Source organism: Chrysochloris asiatica, unplaced genomic scaffold, assembly GCF_000296735.1.
Source record: "Chrysochloris asiatica unplaced genomic scaffold, ChrAsi1.0 scaffold00015, whole genome shotgun sequence".
Taxonomy (NCBI): domain Eukaryota; kingdom Metazoa; phylum Chordata; class Mammalia; order Afrosoricida; family Chrysochloridae; genus Chrysochloris; species Chrysochloris asiatica.
In genome coordinates, this window is record NW_006408533.1 from 17,707,520 (window position 1) to 17,734,998 (window position 27,479).

Sequence of the window (27,479 nt, forward strand, 5' to 3'; positions counted from 1 at the left end):
TGAAGATCAAAGACCATAGCCTTTGGTATAGATTGCATCTCAATGTACAGAAAACAAAAATCCTCACCACTGGATCGATAAACAACATTCTTATCAATGGAGAAAAGATTAAAGTTGTCAAGGACTCCATTCTTCTTGGATCAACTAGCAACACTCACGGAAGCATCAGTCAAGAGATCAGATAACGTATTGCATTAGGCAAATCTGTTGCACGAGACCTTTTTAAAGTGTTGAAGAGCAAGTATGTTAGTTTGAGGACTAAGGTGCGCCTGACCCAAGCCATAGTGTTTTCAATAAACTCATATGCATGAGAAAGCTGGACAGTGAATAAGGAAGACAGTAGAAGAATTGATGCCTTTGAGTTATGGTGTTGGAGGAGAATATTGAAAGTACCACAGGCTGCCAAAAGAACCAATAGATCTGTTTTGGAAGAAGTGCAGCCAAGAGTGCTCCTTGGAGGTCAAGATGGCCAAACTTCATCTCTCATACTTTGGGTATATTGTCAGGAGGGACCAGTCACTGGAAAAGGATATCATGTTTGGTAAGGTGGGGGGTCAGAGAAGAAGAGGAAGACCCCCAATGAGATGGATTGGCCAAATGGCAGTACCGAATGACTCAAGCGTGGCAACAGTAGTGAAGTTGGCCCAGGATCGGGCAGTGTTTGTTCTGCTGTGCATAAGGTCGCTATGGGTCAGTACTAACTCGATGGCACCTAACAACAACAACAATGTATGTTTATGGCTATTTCTCTTCATTTTGAGTTGTGCCCCATCAACAAATGAAGGTCTTGAAAGCTTTACTCTATTCATGTCATCATGATCAATCCTACTTTGAAGAGGCAGCACTTCCCCAGTTGTGATATGAGTGCCTTCTCACCTGAGAGGCTCATCTTCTGACACAATATCTCACAGGGGTCCATAGCTATTAATAAGATTTTCAGTAGCTAAACTTTCAGAAATATCCTGTCTCTCCTTTGTCCTAGTCTGTCTTAGTCTGTAAGCTTTGCTGAAACCTACCTACCATGGATGACCCTCCTGGTATTTAAAATACCAGTGGCATAGCTTCTAGCATCACAACAATATGCAAACTACCACAGTCTGACAAACTGACCGATGGATAGTGGGATCAATAAAAAAGCACTGATAATATATTTAAATGAATTACTAAGGGATGGGAGTAAGGAAATCTGGTGGCGTTGTGGGCTAGGCTATGGGATGCTAACTGCAAGGTTATTGATTCAAACCCACCAGCCGTACCATGGAGAAAGATGTCTGCTTCCACAAATTTATAGTATCAGAAACTCTGTGTAGGGTCACTATGAGTCGTAATTGACTAGTTGGTGGTGGCTTTGGTTTTTGGCTTAAGGACTAGGATTACAGTAAAATTCACTGCTGTTTTTTACTGTTCAGTTTCCTGTCCTTTTGGCTTTTGGGAAGGTATTAGGCAGAAAGCACTATTGCTCCATGAGGTTGAAGCTAAATGAAGAAACTGCACATTTAATCATCCAGTACTTGAGGAAAAAGGATCTTTGAGTCCCCTGAGCCTAGGCATCTGGTGGAACTGAGCTAGGTGAGCCGGACAGTACACTTCCTGAAGTGTGGTTCCTGCTTAGCCTGGCCACCCTGGCCTCAGAGGGGTGGCTTAGAGTGGCCCAGGGCTTATAGATTTCTCATTTATTCAAGAGAAGCTGGAAACCTGGATTTTTGTATGACGTTTTAGTACTTTAAAATATTGGCAACTAGCCAGAAATGTTTAACAGTACCATGCAGGCCAAATCGTCACCATGGGTTTCCAGATGCACCCCATTTCTGCCCATCTCTATCATTATACAGATGTGACTGGCCCAAGGTTCCCCACTATGTGGGACTGGAGGGGGTTATATTGCCTCTGACACTGGTTTCTTTTCCTCCCCAAGGAGTGTGTTCTGGGGAGCTTCTGAGTGTGTGTGTGTTTTCCTGGAGAGCCGGCAGCACTGCCTCTAATAGTCTTGAAAGCTTTTCCTAGAAGTCCACAGCATGGCCAGCTGGCCTTCCCCTGAGGTGTGGCTTGTGCTTCTGGGTGTTCATGTCTTAGATGCCAGGAGGATCTAGAATCTTGGCCCGTTTTTGAGTTTTCCTAGGATATCAGCAGACATTCCCTGGGGCGTCAGGTTAATACCCACATTCATATACCCTGAGACGACTCAGTCAGCATGAAGGACATGGCATGGACAAATGTTCCGAGCACGAAAGAGGACCTGGAGACTGGATAAAGAGGCAAATGCTCTGAAGAGATTGGAATCTTTGCGTTTCTGCTGTTGGTCCTCAGTCCCAGCCTAAGACTTCTGCATCCAGCCAGAGGAGTCAGTGGTTACTTCTGGAAACCTTTCTCAGAGTGAGATTCCACCCCATATCAGATTTCCCCGGGATGGTGGGATATGAGTAGTGTCCTGGGTCTACCTGCATAGACCAGCAGAAGCAAAGACCAGGGAGTGGCTCAAGAACCTCCATTTTAAACAGGCCCCCGGAAGATTTCTGTGCACAAAAAAGTTTGAGAACAAGTTATCTAAGGATGGTAGAGGCAGTGGGGTCTTGTGATTCCAAGCCCATTTCCATTGGCCCCAGGATGCAGGAATCCAAGCCCATCAAAGGAACAGGCTGGTCAGTTGGCCAGTGCTGCCCCAGATCCCAGTGTTGACCCCAGGTCTGGATTCATAGGTTGTGATCACAGGGCTCTACACTTAGGAGGGCACTCTGTTTTAGGGTTTAATGCTCAGCAGTCACTGTCTTGAAGCCTTAATACTTTTATCTTTGAATTTGTGCTTTTTAAATGAAGGCTGATGGAATAATGCATCATGTGATGGGGTTGGAATCTCTTCACATGCTCGGTTCTACTTCCTGTTGCTTTGCCCTACCAAGTGACTGCTAACTATCCCTGCCCCTATGGTTAAGTTCAAGGAGCCCTGGTGGTGCTGTGGGTTAGGCATTGGGCTGCTAAACACAGACCAGTGGTTCAAACCCACCATCTATTCCATGGGAGAATGATGAGGCCATCCGATCTTACAAAGATTTAGTCTCGTAAACATTGAGGAGCAGTTCCACTCTGCCCTATAGGTTTGCTATGAGTCAGAACCAACTTGATTAGGGTGAGTAGTGCTGAGCCACTGAGTGGGGCTGTGGATGCCTGTGAGAATCTACACTTGCCTGGAAAGCATCCCAGTGACCCAGGAATCACAATAGGATTGGGAGAGACCAATTGAGGAAAAGAGAAAGTTTTCTTTTTCTTTTGCACTTTTCCATTTTGCACTGGATGGCCTCACAAATTATATAGCTGACCCTGAATAATCCTATTCTTAATAAATCTCTCTTATTTCTGGCTTATTCTAGATAATCTCTTGGCCTGATTTTACTATCTATTCTGATGATCATTCCCAAAGTCTCCCAAATGTTGCCAGTTGCTTTCTATTTTCATTCAAAGACAATCCATTCATTCAAAAAAATTTTTCCAGTATTTTTCTTTGAATGAATGATAAGAGCAGAGAATTTTGAAGAAGAAAGCAACAATAGGTTAAAAGTTGCCTTTTAAATTTTATGGAAGAGTTTTGAAGATGTCAGAGAGAATTGGTGAGGACTGTTAGATATGCAGGGCGTGTCTTCAATAATTGCCCCATTTTAACTACCTGGAATTGGTTACGTAGCATAGCTTTAGGAATGTTTTGAGCCACCTTATTACAATGGACAAAATAAGCAAGATACACTCAGAACATAGTGTGTGCTCAGTGAATGCTTGCAGAAGATTGAGATGTTAAGGTTGAATGTGACCTGTGTCTTGGAGAAGGTTTTAGGATTTTTTTTGTTTGAAGAGATGATACCAGCTCCATTATTTATATATTTTCAAAAGTAAGCTGATACTCTCAGAGTCTCACTCGACTCTATCACTGTTTGTCCGTTGATTGCATTCTCTATGAAATACTCTCTTCCTTTGGATTTTTGATGCTGTTGTGATATATGTGTGTGTAACAAACTGTTTTCCTTTTTACTGTTCTTCACATGGGCAGTTCAGTACCATTAGTTCTGTTTACCTTGTTTAACCATTACCATGATCCATTGCCAACACTTTCCATTACCCTTAACAGAAACTTAGTTTCTCCGAGGCCCTTCTCTCCCTTCCCGTTCACCCATGCACACATTGTTAGCCACTAATGAACTCTGTTCTCTACCATTTTCTTATCCTAATATTTCACCTAAGTGTAATCATACAATATTTGCCCCTTTGAAATGGACTGATTTCACTCAGCACTGTGTTTTCAAGGTTTATCCCTGTTACACATTCCCCTGGACTTTTATGACAACCCTCTTCTGTTTTCCTACTGTATGTTTGGAGGTTTGTTCTCATGCTTCTTTTTACTAAATGTTGGACTTCCTGAGGGCTTACTCCTGTGTGTGTGTGTGTGTGTGTGAGAGAGAGAGAGAGAGAGAGAGAGAGAGAGAAGAAGAAGGGAAGGAGAGAGAGTGAACAAGCATACTCGTTGAGGGCAAACTCCTCAAATCTATTATAAGTTGCTTTTCACCATGACTCACTTACCAGTTCATCAGCAGCATGTGTAGAGATGATGAAGACCACTAAAGGATTACACTTTAGAAGTTAGGGCTAGCTGAAAATAGACCAGGCTTTAAAAAGACTGAAACCCACTTTTAAATAATTTCAATTCCTGATTGGATTAATGTAGTTGACTACAGTTTGTCAGAAGCTAATGAAAATTCTCTCTGGAGGAAGATATAATTCAGAGCCCCTAAATTTTTTCATAAACAATAATTGAATTTAATAAAAAAAAAAAAACAATACCTGATCTATATCCAGAGTCTTGACCAAAGGGGGGGGGGGAGGAAGACCATTGAAGCATCTACAGGTGATCCAGATACTAGAGTCATCAGACATGACCTCTAAGACAATTGTGATAAATACATTTTTTTAAAAAATGGGCATGATGGAGAATAATGAAACAAAAGAGGGCTAGATATAAGTTTGCTGCTGTTGTTAGTTGCCATAGAGTTGGCCTCAGCTCATACTGACCTTGTTTATAATAGAACCAAATATTGTCCAATCCTATGCCATCATAATATAAAAAACGTAGAAATTATAGAAATGAAAAATAAAAAATTAACAATAGAGTATATGGGCTCAAAAACTAGACAAAGATAATAAAAAGTTAATGAACTGGAAGATAGGTCAGTGGAAGACCAATGTATGGAGAGCAAAATGCCTGTGAGAGGCAGGTGGGACATGGGCCTAAAATACAGTGAAATTTGTGAGAGCTGGGACTCAATTGCTTTTTTGTTCCAGGTCTTACAACATTTCCACCATTGATAGGGTGCAGGGTACAGCTTCTCTATTGCTCTCTACTGGTGGAACATACCTGAGTTTTCCTACTCTGACAGGTTTTTGCCTTACACACTTTCCAACATTTGCAAGTTGTACTATATTAAAGTTTCCTAACAGAAGGAGGCTAATTTGAAGAGAGAATGATCAAGTCATTCCAAAACCTACAAATACATCAAGCCATAAGTTCAAAAAGTGCCCAAGCAGGATAAATACAAAGTAAAACTACACTTTAGGACAGCATAATGAAACTGATGAAACTCAAAGAAGGTAGCCAGCAAAAATTAGGTTCTCGTCAAATAAGCAACAGTAAGACAGGCAGCTGATGATTCAACTGAAATGATGTAAGCCAGGAGACCATGAGTTTAGAATGACAATTCAAGAAAATAAGTGCTGATCTAGATTTATGAACTCAGCAAAACTATCCTTTAAAGCTCAAGGTGATATGATGTCATAAGCACAATCAACAGATGAGAAATAGGTAACTTGGACTTTATCAAATGTAAAATCTTCTGTAGTTCAAAGGACACCATTAAGAAAGTGAAAGACAATTCAGACTTGGAGAACAGTTTTGCAAGTCATATAGCTGATAGGGTATAGCTAGATGTATATCTCAAATATATTAAGAACTTTTACAATTTAACAATAAGGAGATAAATCACACAATTAAAATTGAGCAAAGGATCTAAATAGACATTTCTCCTAAGAAGACATATAAATGGTCAGCAAGTACATGAAAAGAAGCAAAAAATCATTAGATGCTAGTCAAATGCAAATAAAAATCATAATGACATATCATTTGACACACAGTAGGATAGATTCAGAGGAACTTTGGTAGTGTAGTGGTCACGAATTGGGCTGCTAACCTCAAGGTTAGCAGTTCGAAACTACCAGGTGTTCTGCAGGAGAAAGAGGAGGATTTCTGCTCCCATAAAGATTTATAGCCTTGGAAACCTTGTATAGGGTTACTATGAGTCAGAACCGACTCCATGGCATGCCACCACCACCACCACCAGGATAGATTCAATAAAAAATCAGAAAATAACAACTGTTGATAAAGTTGTCAGGATAATAGAACCTTCAAAAACTGCTGATGGGAATGTAAAAGGGAACATGTCCTATGGAAAAACAGTCTGACAATTCCTTAAAAGTTAACATATAGAGTTACCATGTTCTTGTTGGTGGTGGTAAGTGCTGTCGAGTTGGTTCCAACTCATAGTCACCCTATATAGGGTTTCTGAGGAGTGGCTGGTGAGTTTGAACCATTGACCTTGCAGTTCAAACTGACCTTGCAGTCGAGTGCTTATCCTATAGCACAATACCTGTGGCAATTCTATTCCTACATTTATAACCAAGAAATATATGTAATACATTCCCATACAACAAAAGGGTTCAGGGCAACATTCATTGTAGCCCCATAGTGGAAACAGCCCAAATGACCATCACCTGATGAACTAGTAAACAAAAATTAGTATTCAGATGATGTATTAATATTCAGCTATCTAAGGGAACAAAATACTGATACGTGCTATGACATGGCATAATGTTTACTTGGAAACATTGTGCTAAGTAAAAGAAGCCCTGGTGTGATAAGCACACTGGACTGCTAACTGCAAGGTTGAAAGTTCACACCCTCAACGGCTCCTTGGAAGCCCTGTACAGGGTCACCATGAGTCAGAACTGACTCAATGTCACTTAACAGCAACAACAACAAGTGAAAGAAACCAGTCAGAAAATACTACATATTATTCCATTCATATGAAATGTCCAGATAGGCAAGTATGTAGAGACATAAAGGAGATGAATGGTGGCCTCAGAGTCTTGGTGTGGCACTGGAGGGTAAGTATTGTACGGCTAATCACAAGGTTGGCAGTTCAAACCCACCAGCTACACAGACATCCACTACAGGGTTGCTATGAGTTGTTATGAAGTATCATGGATCACTAGAAACATCTGTGTTTGGGAGAGGGCGTGGCAGCTCCCTGGGGACAATGAAGACACCATCCTGGGAACTTTCCCAGACTTTGCTGGGTGCATCTCTTTGCTTGTGTCCTCTCTGGTTATCAGAAGGGCTGTGAGGTATGATGGGCCATGACTACCGATGGTTTCTTGTTGGGTGATGAAAGTTCTCAAATTGATTGTATACTTGAAATGGGCAAATTGTATGGTGTGTGAATTGTAACACAATCAGACGGTTTTGATAAATGAAGTAAGGATGATTCTAGAAAACAGAAACAGGGAAAATTTGTTGTCAGCATATTCTCACTAAAGCGAATTCTCAGGTAGAGAAAATTATCACAGAAAGAACCTCAGGAAAGATAAAATGCAATACGAAAGGTAAATGTGTAGTTGTTTGGTGGCATTGAGTCAGTATTGACTGTTAGCGACCCTGTGCACAACACGTTCCTGGGCCAACCTCACAATTGTTGCCACGCTTGAGCCCATTGATGCTGCCATTTTGCCAATCCATCTTGCTGGAGGTCTTCTTCTTTATCTCTGACCCTCCAACTTACCAAACATGATATCCTTCTCCAGCGACTGGTCCTTCCTAACAATATGTCCAAAGTATGAGAGAGGAAGTCTGGTAAATGTGTGGGCAACTTTAATTTTGATTGTCCTAAACAATTCTATTTCATAGGGCTTTAAATGTTGTAGATGGGCTTTTCAGCATTTCAAAAGGTAGCATTGAAATAGTCATCTTGTTGTTGTTAAGTGCTGTCAAGTTGTTGCCAACCCTTATCAACCCTGTATAGGATTTCCAAGGAGTGGCTGGTGAGCTTGAACTGCCAACCTTGCAGCTCAAACTGACTTTGCAGTCCAGTGCATTAGCCCACAGTGCATTAGCCACACCAGGAGTCCTTAAATAGTCTACCACCCTTAAACTGTCTATGAAGTGATTACATTCATTTATGGTAGGTTCTGCTGAGTCAAGAAGGCCTATTATTTATAGGGTAAATTGCTAAAGTAATTAATAAAAAATACATGACTAGGAAGGTAATAGAAAGAAAAATGGAATAATAAAGAATACTAGATTAACCCCAGTGTGACACTGTGGGATTAGCACTGGACTGCGAACTACAAGGTCAGCAGTTCAAACCCACCACCAGCTGATCCTTGGAAACCCTTTCCAGGGTTGCTATGAGTTGGAACCGACTCCACAGCACTTAACAACAACAACAGATCAACCCAAAAGATGTTAAGAAAGGGGGAAAAAGCAAAGTACAACATGTAGGTAAATACTAACCTTGTACATTTGAGCTCAACCATGAAAGTGATCACTTTAGGTTAATATACTTGGATTAAATCCATTTATTAAAAGGCTAAAATTGTTAGATTGGATTTTAAAAACTATATTCTACTTAGAAGACCTGCGTCTTAAACATATGGACACTAAACATTGTAAGTAAATGAACTAAAGGTGGCTACATTGAGGTCAGATGACGTAGTCTTTAAAGCTAGGAACATTGTTAGTGCTGAGAAGGAAATCTCACCGTCCTAAAGAGTCAGTCAGCTTTGAAGAAATAACAATTCTAAATGTGTGTGTGTAACCGGGATAAATAAATACTGATAGAACTGAAAAGAAAAACAGAAAGGCTCATGGATTGTAGTGGGAGACTGATACATTGCACTATCGGATGAGTGAGTAAAACCCAATAAGGGCAGAAAAGATGTAACCAACATTATGGCTGTTGAATATACATCCTTCCCATTTACTGGACTATAAATAAGTCTCTTTTCAATTCAATTTTAAGGAATTATCCAGATTATATTTTTATTTTAGTGAAATGATAAATTTATCATAGAAAAGACACTAGTAAATGCCTAAATTTAGAAATCATGTAATACGCTTCTAAATAATTCATGAGCTACAGAAGAAACCCCAGTGGAAATATAGAAAATAGTTTGAACCAAAGAAAATAAAAATATGATATATCAGAATTTGGGTTAATGCACTGGATTGCAAAGTCACTTTGATCTACAAGGTTGGTGGTTCAAGCTTCTTGGAGGGTTGCTATGGAGAAGAACCACCTCGATGGCACTTAACAACAGTGTAAACCTTATGCTGAAATAATAGTGTTAAATGTATACAATTAGAAAATAAACTAAAAATCATAAGATTTTAAAAATTAGAAAAAACCTGGCATATTACATGCAAAGAATATCAAAGGAAGGAAATAACAAAGAACAGAAATAAATGGGATAGCGAACAAAGTTAAAGTAGAGGAAAAGCAATACAGTGAAAAGTTGGTTCTTCAAAAAGATTACTAAAACTGATAAAGGACCTCTTCTAAACTATGAGAGAGTGAAAAAAAGAATCAACACAAATCAATACCAGGAATGAAAAAAAGCCTCAGGACATTGAAGTTAGTGGTTATCTTTGGGCTAATGAATTTATGGGATTCTAACCACAATATTTTTATTTGCATCAATCCCAAATATCTAATTATCTACTCAATATTTCTATTTATCTTAGATGAAAATATATTTAAGATTAAAATCCCAAGTTTTATCCTATCTCCCTGCCACCAAGCATCTTTATTTACTGTTTCCCATGTGATTAATGAATGACACCATTGTTTAATATCTTGTTAAGGAAAAATCCCAGGATTTATCTTTGATGCCTCTCTTCTGCTGCTAAATGCTCTCACATCTGACCATTCACCAAGTCCAAGTCTTGTTGGCTTTTCCTGCCTCTCTTCTATTCCTTACCGGCATGACCCTCCCCCTTTCCTTCACTGTCCATTTCCACTGCTCCCACCATTGCCTAACCACCTTTAAATCTGATTTGCCTTCCTTGTCCATCCTCACACTGCAAATTGGGTCCTGGTCTCATCTCTTTACAACCATATCTTGGTTTCTCTTTGTTCTACAATCCAGTCTAAAAGCTGCTGTGGTCAGGAAGACTCTCCCTCCAGAGCACCCCGCCCCCGTGCCTTCCATTGTTTAGTACTTTGACAATTTGTGCTCCTTTTGGGTCAGGGCATTTGCATGCACCGCGTTCCTTTTTCCCTCCCCAAACCAAACCCAATTTACTGCCCTTGAGTTGATTCAGAATCATAGCGACAGACCAGAACTGCCTTATAGGGTTTCTAAAACTATAATCTTTAAAGGCAGGCTGACACATCTTTCTCCTGCAGAAAGGCTGGTGGGTTCAAACTGATGACCTTTTGTTTCACAGCCGAGCACTTTCACCAGTGTCACCAGGGTCCCAGAGGTGGCTAATGAATCGTCTTCCTCACTTCCCTGAGCTGGCTGTTTGGTGTTCCATACCCCCAGAGCTCTGAGTGTTCCTTTGGAACCTGGCTTACCTTGCTTGTTGCCACAGCTCAGTGAGTGGCCCAGAGGAGGCACTCAGGAAGGCACTTTAATCAGAATAAAGGAATAAATGAATGATAATGCACAATAATCCTGAGGCATAAGGCTAATAATATTTTCAACTTTAGTGAAGTGGAAGATAAAATGGAAAAAAGTACACATAAACATAAGTAAATATGTTCCAGCTTTTTCAAGAGGAACGTTTAATGTACGTATATTTGGTTATTTAAAGATAAGGTATTTTAACATAATCTAAAAATGTTTACATATTTACCAGGTTATCACTTTCACTAATTTAGGTTCTTTTAATAGGAGAAACCTTGTCTTTTGTTTTCCTTTGTAGAATTTGGTGGAAGCTTTTTCCTTTGTTTGAACTGTGTAAGTTACTTAAACAGAAATCTGGGACTTGATTTGAAAACTGCCTAAATCAGTTTTCAGACGTTTGCCTTTCTTGCCAAGGTGGTGGCCACAAATAACATCACTTGCTGGAGATTTCTGAGGAAGTGCAATCCAAGCAGTTTCAAAGTAGATATATTCATATTATTTCATTATCCAGTTTACAGTTGAGTCATCACAAATGTCTTAGGCTTCCTTTTAAAGCATTTATTAAATTACTTGGGATATTCTTGTTGTACTGAAGAGACTAAAATGGGCCAATAGATGCATTGCCATAGAGTAAATTTGGACTCATTAGCAACCCTGTAGAACAGAGTAGAACTGTCCCAGTGGGTTTTCAAGGCGGTTAGGGTAAGCACAGGACCACAAGGTCATTAGAGTCGCAAAAGTCAGTGGTTCAAGCTCACCAGCCACTCTTCAGAAACCTTACACAGGCTCTTGGTGAGTCAGAACTGAGTCGGCAGCACTTAACAACCACAACAGTCTTTACACAGCAGCCTGTCACATCTTGGGTTCTAGCCTGATGGTTAGAAGCATTAACCTTTGTACCTGCCAAGTGTGTAATCACTGCACTGCCAGAGCTCTATAAATGGGCCACTAACTGCAAGGTCACCAGTTCGAAACTACCAGTTATTCCATGGGAGAAAAATGAGGCTTTCTGCTCCCATAAAGGTTTACAGCCTGGGAAACCCTGTACAGGGTCACTATGAGTCGGAACCGACTCCACGGCACATAACCACCACCACCTGGGACTTGAAGAGCCCTGATGTGGCAATCTAGGACAAATATTCGACTGGTAACTGCAAGGTTGGCAGTTCAAATCCACTAGCCTCTCTCAGAAACCCTATATAGAGTTGCTATGAGTTGGAACTGACTCAACAGTACTTAACAACAACATCAACAGGAAGTTACATGTCTAAATAGGACATGCTGGGGCTGTCTCTGGTAACCTAAAATGTGTTCATTAGAACTCACCCAGCAGTGTCATGGGAGTAGGCCTAATGGTCCACTTCTATAAAGGCTTCAACCAAGAAAACCCTACGAAGCAGGTTCTACTTTGTAACACATGGGCTCGGCATAAGTTGGAATCAACTCAATGGCAATGTTTTTTGTTTTTTTCTTAAATGTTGAGGGTAAGCAGGGCCCATTTTTTCCTGATGTTATGCAAATTGGTTTCATTTGCCCTTTCCCTTAAGTTCAAGTATTGTATTTTTAAATGTATAAGTTTAATTGCATCTGTATATGCAACTAAGCACCTTTTATTATAAAATATATTACACCTACAAAGGAATATGCATGGTGGGTTTGTATCTTTTAAAGACTTAGGTAGTGACTAGCAATGCTCCCACCACTCGGCCTAGGGAATGGCAGAGGACAACCTTCAGGGTTGTTGTGGATGATAGGGAACTATAGCCCACAGAAGCTTGAGTGATGAGCCAGGGCTTGTGTTGGTTTTACAAGGAATTGTGCAAGGACACGTGGCACTGCTTGTTGGAAAGCAGTTTTGTTTTTTTTTAAAAACTCATCCTCTAAACCCAGATTTTTGACTCTGCTGTCTTTGGAAGGACCTGCAGAGTTTGAGGAAGCCACAAGCTTTGTGGTTGCCCAACAACAGAAGCACCACTTGAGGGAGAGATGGGTGGAGCTGTTTTAGAATTGACTGACTGAGACACACTGACTTGCCTCTTTCTGCTCTTGGAGCTTGTGAAGAGCTGGGAATGGGCGCACAGAGAACGCATCTCTGGAGACATCTGGGACCACTGCAAAGTCTTCATTTCTGAGCTGGGAGCACTAGCAGCTTCATGGAGTGTAAACACTGCAGTTGCTTAGGGCCCTGCGCTCACAGGGCTCCATGTTTGCCAACTGCTCTCTTGTAGATTAGTGCTCCCTGCTCTCTGGCACCCCAGGCTCCTTGCTGCCACCCAGTAAAGGCTGCCATCCCGTGCCATCCAGTGGGGCACTGGGTTAAGGGATAGCTACTGTGTATGTTTTGCAATGTCTTGGGGTCGGGTATGATGGTGGCTGTTCCCACCTTGAGCTGGCAGTGTTACGGTGTATTGTGGGGGTGGGTGAGCCACTCACCTACCACGGATCTAGGCATGTATGAGTGTGAAAGCTGCAGTCTCTGGGAGGCTGTCTGAGTTGGAGAAGGAGTCTGTAGGAAAGAGATTGACCTAAAGCAATAACCGGAGTCCCGTGTGGCACTGTGCATTAATGCGCTGGACTGCAACATTGGTTTGAACTGAATGGTCAGCGGTTCACACTCACCAGCTGCTTCTCAGAAACTCTATACAGGGTCACCGTGGGTCGGAATTGAATCGATGACACTTAATATCAACAACAACAAAGCAATAACCATTTGATTGTTGCTCACAAGTCTCTTGGTCTCCTGGATGGCCCTTCTGTTTTGAGCCAGTTTGGCTGATTTCTGCTGGTCTCTCTCATATATCGGTTGTCAGCTGGCAGGTCATCAGGAAGCTTGCTGATCTATGTTGGTTTCACTTAGATGTGGCTGTTGGCAGGCTGTTGGTGGGGGCAGTAGGAGCAGCCAGATCATGAGTCTCATCCTCCAGCAGGCTAGCCCAGGCCTCTTCACATAGTAGCAGGAATGCCAGAGAAATGAGAGAGGACAGCCCCTGTGAACAAGTGCTTTTCATATCTCTGCTTGATCACATTTGCTGTTTCTCCATTGATGAGAGCCCAGATTCCTGATGGGAGGCATTACAAAGTCACATAATAAGGCATCAGAGCAGGGACTGAAGGAACTTGTGGCCATTTTTTGCCATGTATCTTGCCAACTAAATGGCAAAAGCAAATAGCATTTATTTGTTTTTTCTTTTAAAACTCAGCATGTATTTTTCCCACTTCTGAATGGTTACCAAAATGTGTTTAAAGGTTAGCCCTGCTGTGTATTTATAGGCTGATTCCATGCAAATCTATTTCAGTGTTACACAAAAGTTTTATTGCTCACACTGAGCATCACTGTAGACCTGCTACCAAAACTCAGATCACCATTAACCCACCCCAGTCACGTACGTGAGAGGCCAAGGGATGGGTCAGGTTTCTTGGTGTCTCATCAAGGTTCCCTGTTAAGGCATGGACCGGGCAGGGATGTCTCCAAGTCCCCAGCCTGGCAGGGTAGGCTTGGAATCTTCTGTGTAAATCTTTATTTCTAATCACCAGATTGGAACTGACTTCCCTTGCTGCCATGTTACAGTGTTGCTTGCAGTTTGGGGAGCTGTATAGCATTACTTAGCTATCACTGACAAGAATTCATTTTGTGTACCTATCAATTTATATATAAAAATGATGCACAGAGGATATGACTCTTGTGGTTCAATGGTGAATAATGGCTATCAGGACTGATTGCAATTATTGCAAATGTAGACGTTTGTAATAGAAGGAGGGGAGTGGTTGATCTTGCAGTCCAGGAGCAGAGGACCCTGGTTGATCTTGCAGTCCAGGAGCAGAGGACCCTGAGATGGAGGCAGAGATGACGACGTGGAGAGATGGAGTGGCCGAGGACTCTAGACTCAAGGAGGGAGAGGGGATGTGTGCTGGCGGCTGGGGAGCTGGTGTGCAGGGTGTACCTCCTTTGGTTACTTGAATGGTTATATATTCCTGAGTCTTTCGGTGTACATTAACAACAACAACAACAACAACAACAACAACAACAAAAACTCCAGAGGGAATGGAAACAAATACTGTTGAATGATGATGCGTGGAGGGGATTGTAATCATTGCAATGAAACGAAATACAATAGGATGAATGTAAAGCTGATGTTCTCCCATGTAAACTATCACTGAATTCACAGTAAAAACTAAAAAAAAAAAAAAAGATGCACAAAGGTGACCCATGTCTCCCAGCCGCCCCATGCTTCTTCTTGTTATTAAATTTTGTTGAGTCAGTGCCTACTTAACAGGGTTTCTGGGAGCAGCTGGTGAGCTTGAATTGCTGACCTTGTGGTTTAAACCGACCTTGGTGTCCAATGCGTATTGTACAGCACCACACTGTTTTAATGTCCAACCAGCAAAGAAGCCCCGTATTCTTATTTATTTAACTTTTCATTGTGAGTTGAGTGAAGAGTTACAGTCAAGATAATTAGCTTTACATTCAACAAATCATACACTTTGTTTCATCTCAATGGTTACAGTCCCCTCCATGTAACAACTGTTATCCTGTTTCCTCCTTGTAGTTCCGATTTGCATTCCATCCATCTTCCTAGCACTTCTCAAACTTCATCCTTAGGAAAATGTTGCCCGTTGATTTTGAATGACTGACCATTCCTTGGTGAACACACCTTGCTAGTGTTATCCCTCTTATAAATCTATCTACTGCTTGGTTGAAAATTTGGACTGCGAGGGTGTGTTCCTTTCTAGACCGGAAGGGTGCTCAAGGTTCATAGCCTCAGGTTCCTCCAGTCTCTTTCTGACCGGTAAACCCACTTTTTTAAGCTAAATAATTTTGAGTTTTGTTCCCTACTTTCTCCCACTCTATCTGGGACCCTCTAATAGCAGGAGCCAGGCATCATCAGTTCTTCGTATCTCAAGCCCTTTCGTCTTGTTCCTTGGCTTTATTTGATAGTTTACACACCACTTCACTGGACCGCGGAAAGAAAACATCATTTTCTTTCTAGAGATCTGACATCAACCTTGTTTTAGTTTTTTTTTTTTTTTTTCAGGATGGTGAGATTTCTTTCTTTCTTTTTGTTTCTAACATCCAGAATGGTGAGAGATTGATTCTTCTACATTTTTAGCAGACTGTCTTCATAGAGACAGTGTAGAGAGCCCCTCTGTGACCTTGTACAGCCTCTTTGCCACGAGTGGAAGGCTTTTTTCTATGTCTATGACTTGTTTTGACCTGGGATGGGCAGCATGAAATTTCAGGATACTTGGATGGACCATTAATGTGTCTCTGCCGGATGCCCTCCTGAGCACTCTGCCTCCTCCACAACCCTGACCACGGTTTGCAGCCTACACCATCAGAGTCTGCAACCTGATCTGAAGCCTTCCTGGTACACCACCACCCCTGCCCCGACATTTCCCTAATCGGCTGCGCATCCATAATAGTTCTGTAATGTTATCTGCCCACGTAGCTCCCAGCTTTGTCTTATGTCCTGAAGTGCCCGGCAAGTCCTGGCCATCAAACCTAGCACCAAGAAAGAAGGACAGGGGCCATGCTGCCAGGGGATCAGGCTTGACATGAAAATTGTTGGAGTCAGGACATTCCAGGGCCCTTAAGTCATTTGGGAAGACATTTGACATGAGAGGCCAAGAGAGGGATCAGGTTGCCTCGATGTCGGAACTAAGTTCCCCATCAAGGGACAGGCCTGGCAGGGACGTGTCTGAGTCCCTCAGTCTTCAGGGAAGGTTTGGATACGTCTGTTTAAATCTTTATTTTCTAATCACCAGTTTGGAACTCTCTTCCTACGCTGCCTCATCACACTTTTTGTGCATTCTTTTGAAACTGTTTAACAGTTACTTAGCTGTCACTGAAAGGTTAGAGAATTCATTATGTTCCCCACCTTACAATTTGTGTATAAAAATGATACATGAAGGTGACCCACATCTCCCAAGTGCAATGTGTCTAGCCAATAAAAGATGCCCTTCATTCTTGCTCTGTGGTTCACAGGATGGTTTAAACATTAACCTCATGTGTCTCAAGTGTCATGATGGGGCAGGGCTTGTGCTGTTTGATGGAGATGCAGTGTTTGTTGGCTTGTTTGGTATCTTTACCAACTGCCTGTGTTTTCAGGATCCCTGTACACCATGTCCTGTCTCCCTGAGGATGGCCAGTATCTGACCTTGCCCCTTACCAATGTCTGAGTGTGACTACTCTGCACATAATTCCCGAGGGGTTTGTTGTTAACATTGGGTTGATTCTGACTCAGGCAGACCCCATGTGTACAGAATAGAATAGGGTTTTCGAGGCTGTGTTCTTTCAGAAGCACATTGCTAGACCTCTCTTTGGAGGCACCTCTGGGTGAGCTAGAACTGCCAACCTTTCTGTTAGTAGGCTAACACTTAATCATTTGCACCACCTGGAAACTCCTCGTGATATAATTCTCTTTTCTTTGCTGGTTGAAGGACTTGTTAAAACAAATGGAGAGAGGCTTGGTCAAACAGTAATTGGGGCAGGGGTCATGCAGATCAGGACCCCTGACTTAGGAAGTATCAGCAGTTGGAAGGGAGACTTGGGGAGTTTTGTGGAGGACAAATATGTTTCTGTGGAGGACAAGTACATTATGGGATGCTAATTCCCTACGTAGCTGAGGATAAATGGTTACTGTCTTTGATGATGGTTTTAAATAATTTTTATTGTGTTTTATTTGTGAGTCACACTTAATAAAATGATCTCTTGGAGGAAAGAAGCTTGTATGTGTTCCTTGGTACCCAGCTTGTACCTGCTATAAATTTTTACTCAAATTAAACTTTGGAAATGTTTAAAAAACACATAATTAATAGTGCTGTGAGTGTGAGGAGAGGAATGGTGAGAACAGATTATCAGGTTAATAAGGTTTTGAGATTCTGTTGCCAGAAATCAGGGAGAGTGAGGGTTTCATATTGTCAGTTTGAACTGCAAGGTCAGTGGTTCAAACTCAACAGTCTCTCCTTGGAAACTCTATGCAGGGTTGGAACTGACTTGATGGCACCTAACAACAACAAATGTATATATAGTGTTCTTTTGTTGTTTTTAGGGTCCAATGCATAGTGACCCTGTATAGGGTTTCTGAGCAGTTCAAACCGACCTTGTGTTCCAATGCTTATCCTACAGTGTCATATATGTATTTGTTATTGTTAGGTGCTGTTGAATCGGTTTTGGATCGTAGTGGCCCTATGCACAACAGAGTGAAACACTGTTTTCCTATGCCATCCTCACAATTGTTATTATATTTAAGTTCATTGTTGCTGCCACTTTGTCAATCCATCTCATTGGGAATTTTGCTTTTTTTTTCACCCACTCACCACCTCATTAAGCATGATGTCCTTCTTCAGGGACTTATCCCTTCTGATAACATGTCCAAAGAACAAGAGATGAAGTCTCACTAGCCTTGCTTTTAAGAAGTGTTCTGGTTGTACGTCTTCTGAGACAGATTTGTTTGTTCTTCTGGAAGTCCATGGTACTTTCAATATTCTTCTCCAACATCATATGCATAATTCAAATGCATTGATTCTTCTATGGTCTTCTTTATTATGTATCTTTCTCTCAAGAAAACATATTTATCTCAGGAGAAAGATGAGGTTTTCTGCTCTTGCAAACTTAATACAGCTTTGGAAATCCTATTCAGGGTTGGTATGAGTCAGAAATGACCCCAAGGCACTTAACAACATGACACACACACACACAAAACACTTTTTGTACAACTTTTTGAAGGGGTATTAAAAATGTCTGTGGAAAATTTCCATTTTTCTAATTACATTTCAATTTCTGTCTTTCAGTTCTATTATTCCATGAACTTCTAAAACCCTGTGTGTATGTGTGTGTGTTCTATTGCACATCTCTTTTCAACTTCCTGCTAAGTGGCTTCATGCTGGCAGTTGGCTATGATGGGACTTTGGTACCCCCCCTACATGTGTGCTTGCTTAGTGTATCTCTGTGCCCGAGCAGCACTTCCTTTACTACTTGGTTCTCACCCTCTGGACTGAGCATGGCCACAGCCGGGGAGAGACTCAAGCCCCTTGAGGTAAAGCAGAAACGCTTTACCCAAAAGGTACTTTCTCTGAGCTCATGTTTCCATGGGCTAAGGCAACAGGAAATTGTTATGGGTAATAGGGTTTCCATTATCCTATCCTCTAGTCTGTTGATTATATATGGAATTAAAAATAAGCAACTGCATTGATGCTGTCAACAGAAAGCAGTAAGTAAGCTTTATTAGTTAACAATGGCAGTTGAAGCTCAAAGCATGAATGAGCTTTCAGTGGTTGCAACTAAACACATGGTTCTGTGTACGTGCTAGCAGATACAGCTTCAAATGGAATTTCCCACCAAGCAATGCTGTCGACTGATTGTGGTTTATAGGAGACTCTTTGTCAGGAGAAACCTTCTGCAAGAAACTCTTCCCATCTGTTACTTCCCTCAGCTGGGGGAGGTGTGCCTCTGTTTTCCCCAAACTCTGGGTACAGTGATGTGGACCAGTTCGATCCTTGTATTTATTTATTTTTTGCATATCAGAAAGGCATTTTTATTTTTATTGGAAAACAACTTAAAAACAAATGATTTTAGTATATAAACTTGATTTTGTTTTTATACAGAATATAAATAAAGCTGTCCCACATTAATCTTCCAGGTGAAGGTTTTACAATCTTGAAGGAAGAGACTTTCTGCACACAAGTGTGGTATGAGAAACCAGTGGTGTAGAGCTCCTATACATATATCAGGACAGGTGACATCTCATATTAAAAAAGGGGTAAGAGAAATTAGTCTAGTTAATCAGACTCAAGAAGCAAACATGACACAAAATCTGTGCATATAAGACCAATTGGGTGGCTTTAGTGAGGACACTGCAAATTGGACTGGAATAACAGGTTTGTGAGGCTATCCAGTAGTGCCTAGTGCACACTACGTAATAACAGCAAGAAGCAGCTATTAATAGAAAGGCTGGAATGAGGGATTTTCACTAAAGCAAATTAACTTCTTGTCAACTGCCAAAACAAACAAAACAGCATCATAACTAGTGTTAGTATACTGAAGGCATGTTAGACCAGGTTCTGTGCAGCATGAGAAAAGTTAGTCACAACTTCGTCACTGGTGGATACGAATCATTAATAGTCACGGACAGTGGGGTTTTGTTTTAGTTTTAGTTTGGGGTGTATGTGTGTGTGTTTGCCTCTTTCTCACCGGATTTCAGGCATGTCTTATTTTTGGATGGAGTATAGCTTTTATCTATTATTTCATCTTGTAAAAACTTTTGAAGACAACGTTCATTCTGTGCCAGAGGATGACCAGTGATCTTGTTTATAAACTGCTCCTTTCCTCAAAAAAACTATCATCAAATATTCCATCATCTCCTCTAAATGGAAGTTGATGCAAAAATGCTTTTCCAGGGAGTGGGGGAACTACAACCATGCTCTCTTTTTCTAATTCACTTCGCAGCCATTCAAAGCCACTGTAGCTTCTTCTTACAGTAGATTCCTTGAGCTTGACTATAGGAAGATTTGTCTTGACCTTGATTTCTTAGGTAGTGAAGAAGCCCCTGCCAACCCCCACGGTCTAGGAAGTTGCTGGGCGGTCTGTAGGCTTCATTCAGTTTCTGCGGCCTGGTGATCAGCCTTCCGTCTGGTTTTGGCCACCTTTTCGACCATTTCGCTGTTGCAGTCTCCACCGGCTGCAGCGGGCTCCCTCCGCCCCTCCGCCCTCGCGCTCACTGATGCCGCTCCATCCTTGTATTTAAAGGATGGTCAAGAGCTCCATCCTTGTATTTAAACGCAGGAATCAATTTATAAAAAGTCGGGCAAGAGTGCTGAAACTCACCAGCATAACTCACCAGCATGCCTTTAGGTAGTACTCATAATGAACACATTATTTTATTTTATTTTATCAGGGAAATAAAATATGTGAATCAAATAGGATTAAGTCTGTTTTAACTAGGAATTTTTTTACAAATAATAAAGGACAAATTCCTTTCATTCTGCCAGGATAACAAGAAACAAGGAACTCTATGGGGTCTCTGTAAGAATTAGCCCCCTGTTATAGATGCCCATTCTAAGCAAGATCACAGGCTACATTTTTCTTGTTGAGATAATAGGCAAAGCTTTTCTATCAAAAGACGCTAATTCCTTGTTTGAAGTCTCACTTAGATGGTGAGGATTATCAAGCATTTACCTGGATGTTTTTAAGTAGCCACATATTTGTCTCCACTTTCCCTCAGTCACTTATAATTCTGTGATGAGAACCTTAATCACCATGTGGGTGAATAATACAAGCTACACTTACAGGATGAGAAATCAAACAGGAAGTTATACATTTGGATTTTCTCATAATGTGAACCTGAATCGTTGTAGGTAAAATTAGCTTCTTGTATTTCTAAGTGTTTCTAGATGTAATATAATGCTAGCTGCTATGACAACCTGTAACTCTGGTAGCATAGTGGTTACGAATTGGGTTGTGAACTTTAAGGTCATCAGTTTGAAACTACCAGCTGTTCTGTGGGAGAAAGGTGAGGCTTTCTGCTCCTGTAAAGATTTACAGCCTCGGAAACCCTATACAGAGTCGCTATGAGTCGGAATCGACTCCACGGCACATAACAACAACATGACAACCTCAAAATCTCAGGGTCTAGGCACAGCACAGGTTTATTTCTAGATCATGTCATGGTGCAGGATGGGTGAGTGGAGGCTGGACAGCGAAGTGTTCTCTGCCACATAGGACCCAAGCTCCTTCCATCTGGGCTCTGCTGTTTTCTAAGCTCCGGAGTCCTTCTCTGGCTCCTTTGCACTTAGTTGTAGACAAGGAAGGGACAAAAAGTGGATAGTTTGGGCAGGAGATGTTATGGCCAGGGCCACTGGGGGCCAACTTCACTTCTTGCCATATTCTGCCCCAGGTAGTCCTCCGTTATGTGACTGTACCCCAACGATAAGCAGTCTGGGCTATGTGATCTGCGTGCCCTGGAGGAAAACGGAATGTGATTGTGAACAGGTGCTGCTGCTACAGACATACCAGGGTCCTAGGTAATACAAGCTGCATAGGTATTTTCAAGCTCTATGGAGGGTGTCTTGGTTTGGTGCTGTAGGATAAGCACTGGACTGCTAACTGCAAGATCAGAGGTTCAAACCTACTAGCTGCTCCTTGGAAACCCTGGGTTGAATTTGAGTCAGAATTCATTCGACAGCACTCAGCAACAATACAACAGTGTAGGTCTGAGAGTGTGAAGAGAATACAGAGTGTAGTGGTTGATAGCATGACCTTGACCCAAACCATATAACTAGCATCTAAATCCCAGCTCTGCTATTCACCAGCTGATGACATTGGGCAGGTACCTTCTTATCATTCTGTGCCTCAGTTTCCTCATCTGTAAAATGGGACTAACAGTAGACCTTACAAGGCGAGAATCAAAAGCCATGATATATGTAAATTGTTTAGAGTGGTGCTGGGAACATAACATGTTGCAAATGTTTGTGAAATAAACTTTGGAAAGTAAAACTAGTAACCTATTTAATTTCCTCATTGGTATGCTATTATTTGCATATGTTGCTATTCAGGTGGAGAATGTTTGCTTCAGTTCAATTGTAAAATTGTCTATTGAACAACTATTAATTGGAATGTGTCAAGTTACTGCTGGAGAATCTGAATAGGGTTTCTACTGAAGCAAAGGAAATCGTATGTTTTCCCACCAAATTTGTCTTTAAACTGACTTTAAGTCCATGGGTTCACTGTCACTAGGGCCTTGGTTCCCATTCCCTATACCCATGGCTCCTTCTGGGACCCTCAGAGTACGTAGTGGCACCCTGGGGCTCCTCTCCTCCCCATCCACATCCTTTAGGCTTTGTCTCTGCTACTTAACAGATGTCATATATCTGCCTATTCTGAATGCAATTTGCTCCCAAGCCCTCTCCACTAACAGGCTACCTCTTCAAGAACTATGTTTGGTTTTAAGAAACACACGAGGGCAACACAAATTGATGTATCCTTTCAGAGCCTCCTTTTCAGGAGCTGATTGGGCTAAATGGGCTCCTTCTTTTGCAGCTCGACGACTGTGCGCTGCAGCTCTCCCACAATGGCGCCTACCTGGATTTGGAAGCAACGCTGGCAGAGCAGCGGGACGAGTTAGAAGGCTTCCAGGATGACGCTGGGTAAGAGCAGCAATTGTCCCGCAACAGTCCCTGCCAACTGGTCCTTATCTCCCAGGAAATGGGTGTCTGTGAGGCTTTAACTTTGGTGGTGGTGTTGGGGTGTGCTGTGGAGTCAGTTCCAACTCATAGTAACCCTGTATAGGGTTTTTGAGGCTGTAAATCTACAGGAGCAGAAAGCCTCAGCTTTCTCTCGTGGAACAGCTGGTAGTTTTGAACTGCTGACCTAAAGGTTAGCAGCCTGACTCATAACCACTACATTATCAGAGCTCGTTAATGTAGACAAACAACCATAGCTCTTAACCTTCCTTACTCACCGCCACACAAAAAGAAGGTGACCCATCTGTGGTACCAGTGACCCGTCTGTGGTAACTACAAACCCTTTGCCATTTTGAGTAACTTCTCTTGATAAAGCTAATTGGGTGTGGCCTGTTCTGGGAAAATTTCTGGAATAGTTCATTCAAGCATATGGCATTTACATTCTGAAAACCAGATAACAACATTAGATTGACATTTCCCAGATTTTGATGACTGGCAACTATTTTTTTTTAAATGTTTTCCATGAGAATGTACTGAATACTTAAGTTTTTTTTGGCAGATGCCCTAGTGTATGTAACCTTTTAAACTCATTACAGTGGGTAAAGTAATTATGTTAATTAACAGTGTGTTCTTTTTAGCCTAAATCCAGAATGACTTTGCACTTCCCTTTGATGTGAGTCTGAAGAAAGCCATGCACCTATAAAAAGTCAGAGATGAATATAGAAAGTGAATCTCTGTATGAATATACCCATGCCATCAACCATTTCTAAATATTTATTAGACTATTAAAACAACCTTTGGTGGGACCCAGCCTCCCTTTTGACCTCTCATCTGTTTTAAAGAAGCTATATCTCTGATCTTATCACCCTCTGAGGCTCCCTGTTGCTTTCCAGATAATGCACAACTATTTTAATCTGGCTTTCAGAAGTTGTTTGAAACTACCTTGTCTGAGTGAAAAAATACTATAGTCAGCAGGATACTATCTGAAAGTACTGAGTTTTCATGAATGGCTCAAAGAATAGAGAAAAATTGGAACCTTCTCAAAGGTAGTTCCATGTAGCTCCCTAATTCTGTGCGTGTGTATGGGTCCCTGGGCTTCTTCTATTTTACTGTTGTTGTTAATTACCGTGGAGTTGGTTCCCACTCAGTGATCCTGTATAAGGTTTCTGAGGCGCAGCTGGTGGGTTTGAACCACCAACCTTGCAGTTCAAACTGACTTTGAGATCCATGCCACACCAGGACTCCTCTGTTTTGCTACTGGTCACAGTTTATGGTGGTTGCTCCTGTAATTGACCCTCTCTAGCGTAGTGGTTACAAATCAGGTTGTGAACCGCAAGGTCAGCATTTCGAAACTACCAGCTGTTTCGTGGGAGAAAGATGAGGCTTTCTGCTCCCGTAAAGATTTACAGCCTCGGAAACCCTGTACAGGGTCGCTATGAGTCGGAACCAACTCCACAGCACATAACCACCACCACTGGAGTTCTGGTGTGGCACTGTGGGATGATGCACTGGACCTCAAGGTCAGTTTGAACCTCAAGGTCAGTGGTTATAATTCACTAGTCGCTCCTTGGAAACCCTATGCAGGGCCACTTTGAGTCAGAACCGACTCGACAGCACTTAACAACAACAACAACAACTGCTGTGGAAGCACCAGTAGATCTGAATCCCCAACACCTAGGCTTTTCTGAGTATTTAGTGAGGACTGGTGGCCAGATTGGTCCCAGAGTGGATTCCTGTCCAATGAGCCAGGGAGCACCAAGAAGCCCAGCGTTCTTGGTAGGAGCCAGTAGGATTCTCCAACGAGACCCTTCCTGTGTCCAAAGTAGTTGTGAGGGCCACACTGAATGTGTGGGAAAGACTCTGGAAGCTACTACCCCAAATATGAGGAGGTGTCAGTGGTAGGCCACACCAGATTTTTCTCATCATTGTGTTTTTTTAAACAAACGTTTTTAGACTGCTAGACTTAGGAGAATGTCATTGCTGTCATTTTCTTTTTACCAAGTATTTGACAGTGCTATCCCTTTTATGCATGATGTCAAAATGCTGGCTGGATGGCAGTCTAATTGGATGACTTCATGGTTCACTGATCAAACAGACCCCAGGAGTGTTATGAGTAGATCATTGTCAACTTGAAAAATGTGCCTAGTGGTGTTATGCTTGAAGACTTTGTGCTGCTTTGCTCTTTTTCCTTTCTTACAAAAACTTGGATGATTTGGAGATGGTATCTCAGTGGGAGAATAGTTAATATACAAGATAACAGTATTAAGAGCAAAGGGTGGAGGAGAAAAATCAATTCTGAAGCTCCCTACTCTTCCAAGCCAATACCAGGCACCTTATTCAGAATATTTTGCTTAATAATTAATTTTCTTAACAGTCTTGTGATTGGATATGATTATTTTCATTTTTATTTGAGGCAACTGAGGGTCAGGAATTAATGACACATCTAGCAGAGTAAATACATAATAAATACACACTATACATAGCCAGTAAGTGGTGGAGCCAGGTTTCAATGCAGGTCTGACTGATTCCCAAGCCTGCATTCCTCCACTGTCCCATGACTTTCCAGGAGCTTCTGAGCAACGGCACTTCCAGTTCAACATAGCCTGGGCATTTGCATCTTTGGTGACTTGGGTTGATTCATGCAAGGACATGAGCTGCAGGCTATAACACTGTCCGCAGTTGAAGCAGCACCCAGTATAGTTCAGGGTGGTTTCAGGACAGACACTACTGGTGCCACCCTCTGGAACTGATACTGTAGTTCACACTGGCAACATCAGCATCCAGATGCCAGAAGTTTCTTCATAGCTGTTCCTAAGAAACCAGGAATTCTAGAGCCAGATCCCCAGAGTACATTCTGGTGCTCACTTCCTTACTTTGCTTCCTTCTAAATCACCATATTGCCATGGGCCCATCTGATAGGTGGAACTTAGGTCACATTTCTGCATCCTAACAGCAAGAGATGCTAACAGCAAGAGATGCTGGGAACATGAATTACAGTTACACTGAGAAAATCGCTGTGAGTCAGAATTGACTCAGTTGCAATGGGTTTTGAGACGATGTGGCTCAAGATATGGAAAATGGCAGCCAGAGAGAGATAGTCCAAAAGATGTTAAGTGGCTACAAATGGACTTTGTACCAAACTCACCCTAGAGTAGCTCTTTGTCTATGAAATAGCCTTTGTATATGGCGACCCACTCTTTGCCCTTTGGAATGCCACTCAGGATGACACTCTCTTCTTTGGCCTGAAGAGTATGAAGGAGCCACCTTGAATGATCTCTCTGCTGGAGATGACTTGAGTTTTGAAGACATGCCAGGTTGATTCTGCCATGGCAAATCCAGGTGTACAGGTATCTCCAGTTCTGCCTATACCACTGAGATCAGGCAGCAGGAGAGCAAGTTACTTGGATCTGGCTATATAGCAAGCCTAGAGATTCAGTCTTGCACCACACAGGCAGGCCTGTGTTCTGGGCACATCTACAGTGCCACTTGCATAGAGGGTCCCTCCTAGCTCCTTTTCCAGAAGTGTGGCATTTGGCAAAGCCTTTGTGCCTGAATACTCATGCCTCCCAAGAATGGGAGCTCAAGTATGATTTTCCTAGTTAAGAATTGCCCTTTTGTGACATGAAAAAGACAAGCACCATTTATAAATCTTTCTCTCAATTCCTTTGTATTAAATGATAACAAAGAAATACTTGCTAATCTCATGACCGTCCAGTGATGACATACGGCAGGCGGTGTGAAAATAATGATTGTATTTTTCTGTGCAGTATGTTCTGGATGAATTCTCTTTGGCTGGAGGAGTTTGTTTCTTTGTTCTTGTCCATTACCCTTCTCCTGTATGCCAAGACTAAAAATTAACTCACTCGTTGTTTGGAATTATCACTCAAGCTATGGCTAATCAGAGAAGAGGAGAAAGACCTTCAAAAGTGGAAGGACAAGGTAATTATTATGCTAGCAAAATAGAACCAGAGCTGTTCATTGCCACCCAAGGCTAGGGAAATTCACAATTGAAGCAGAAGCCTGGAAACCTCTGTCACAATTCCTGAGTCTGTCATTGTGTGACCTTGAGCAAGCTACTGTACCTCTAGTAGGAATTGCATATCTAAACTGAATGCCATATTGCCCATGCTCACTTCCCTCGCAGGGGATCTGACACTCAAGGAGAGCAGAGTGGAGAACAACATAGCAAAGTGGCTAGGAACATGTGCTTTGTTGTTGGGTCACGGCTGTGTGTGAGACAAAGACATCTGGTTCTTGATCTCTGGCTTCTAATTCTTGGTCTCTGGCTTCTGAAGATAACCTGAGCAAGGTTCTGGATAAAGTGGGAGAAAAATATGGAACAAAACTCAAACTCAAAATAATACCCGTTACTGGTTTAATGGTGATTGGAGGAAACCCTTAGACAATGACCCTTACCCACTACGAGGAGTAAGGCAGACATGCCAACCCACTGGGACTCTATAGGGCAGAGTAGAACTGCTTCATAGGGTTTCCAAGGCTGTAAATCTTTACAGTAGTAGATTGCTTCATTTTCTCCCACAGAGAAGCTGTGGGTTCAAACTACTGAACTTTTGGTTAACAAC

At 41.9% G+C, this 27,479-nt stretch overlaps 1 protein-coding gene and 1 pseudogene across 3 annotated transcripts in view; one reads left to right on the forward strand and one right to left on the reverse strand.

Annotated features, from left to right (window-relative positions):
* LOC102831803 overlaps positions 1-20,373 on the reverse strand; it is a 104,430-nt pseudogene extending 84,057 nt beyond the window's left edge.
* The window catches only part of FHOD3 (formin homology 2 domain containing 3), a 633,930-nt gene that overhangs the window by 84,357 nt on the left and 522,094 nt on the right, over positions 1-27,479 (forward strand). For all 3 annotated transcript variants that reach the window (XM_006835080.1, XM_006835081.1, XM_006835079.1), the window contains exon 2: positions 22,754-22,860. In XM_006835080.1, the coding sequence (XP_006835143.1) occupies positions 22,754-22,860 (107 nt within the window). The remainder of the gene's footprint in view (positions 1-22,753; positions 22,861-27,479) is intronic.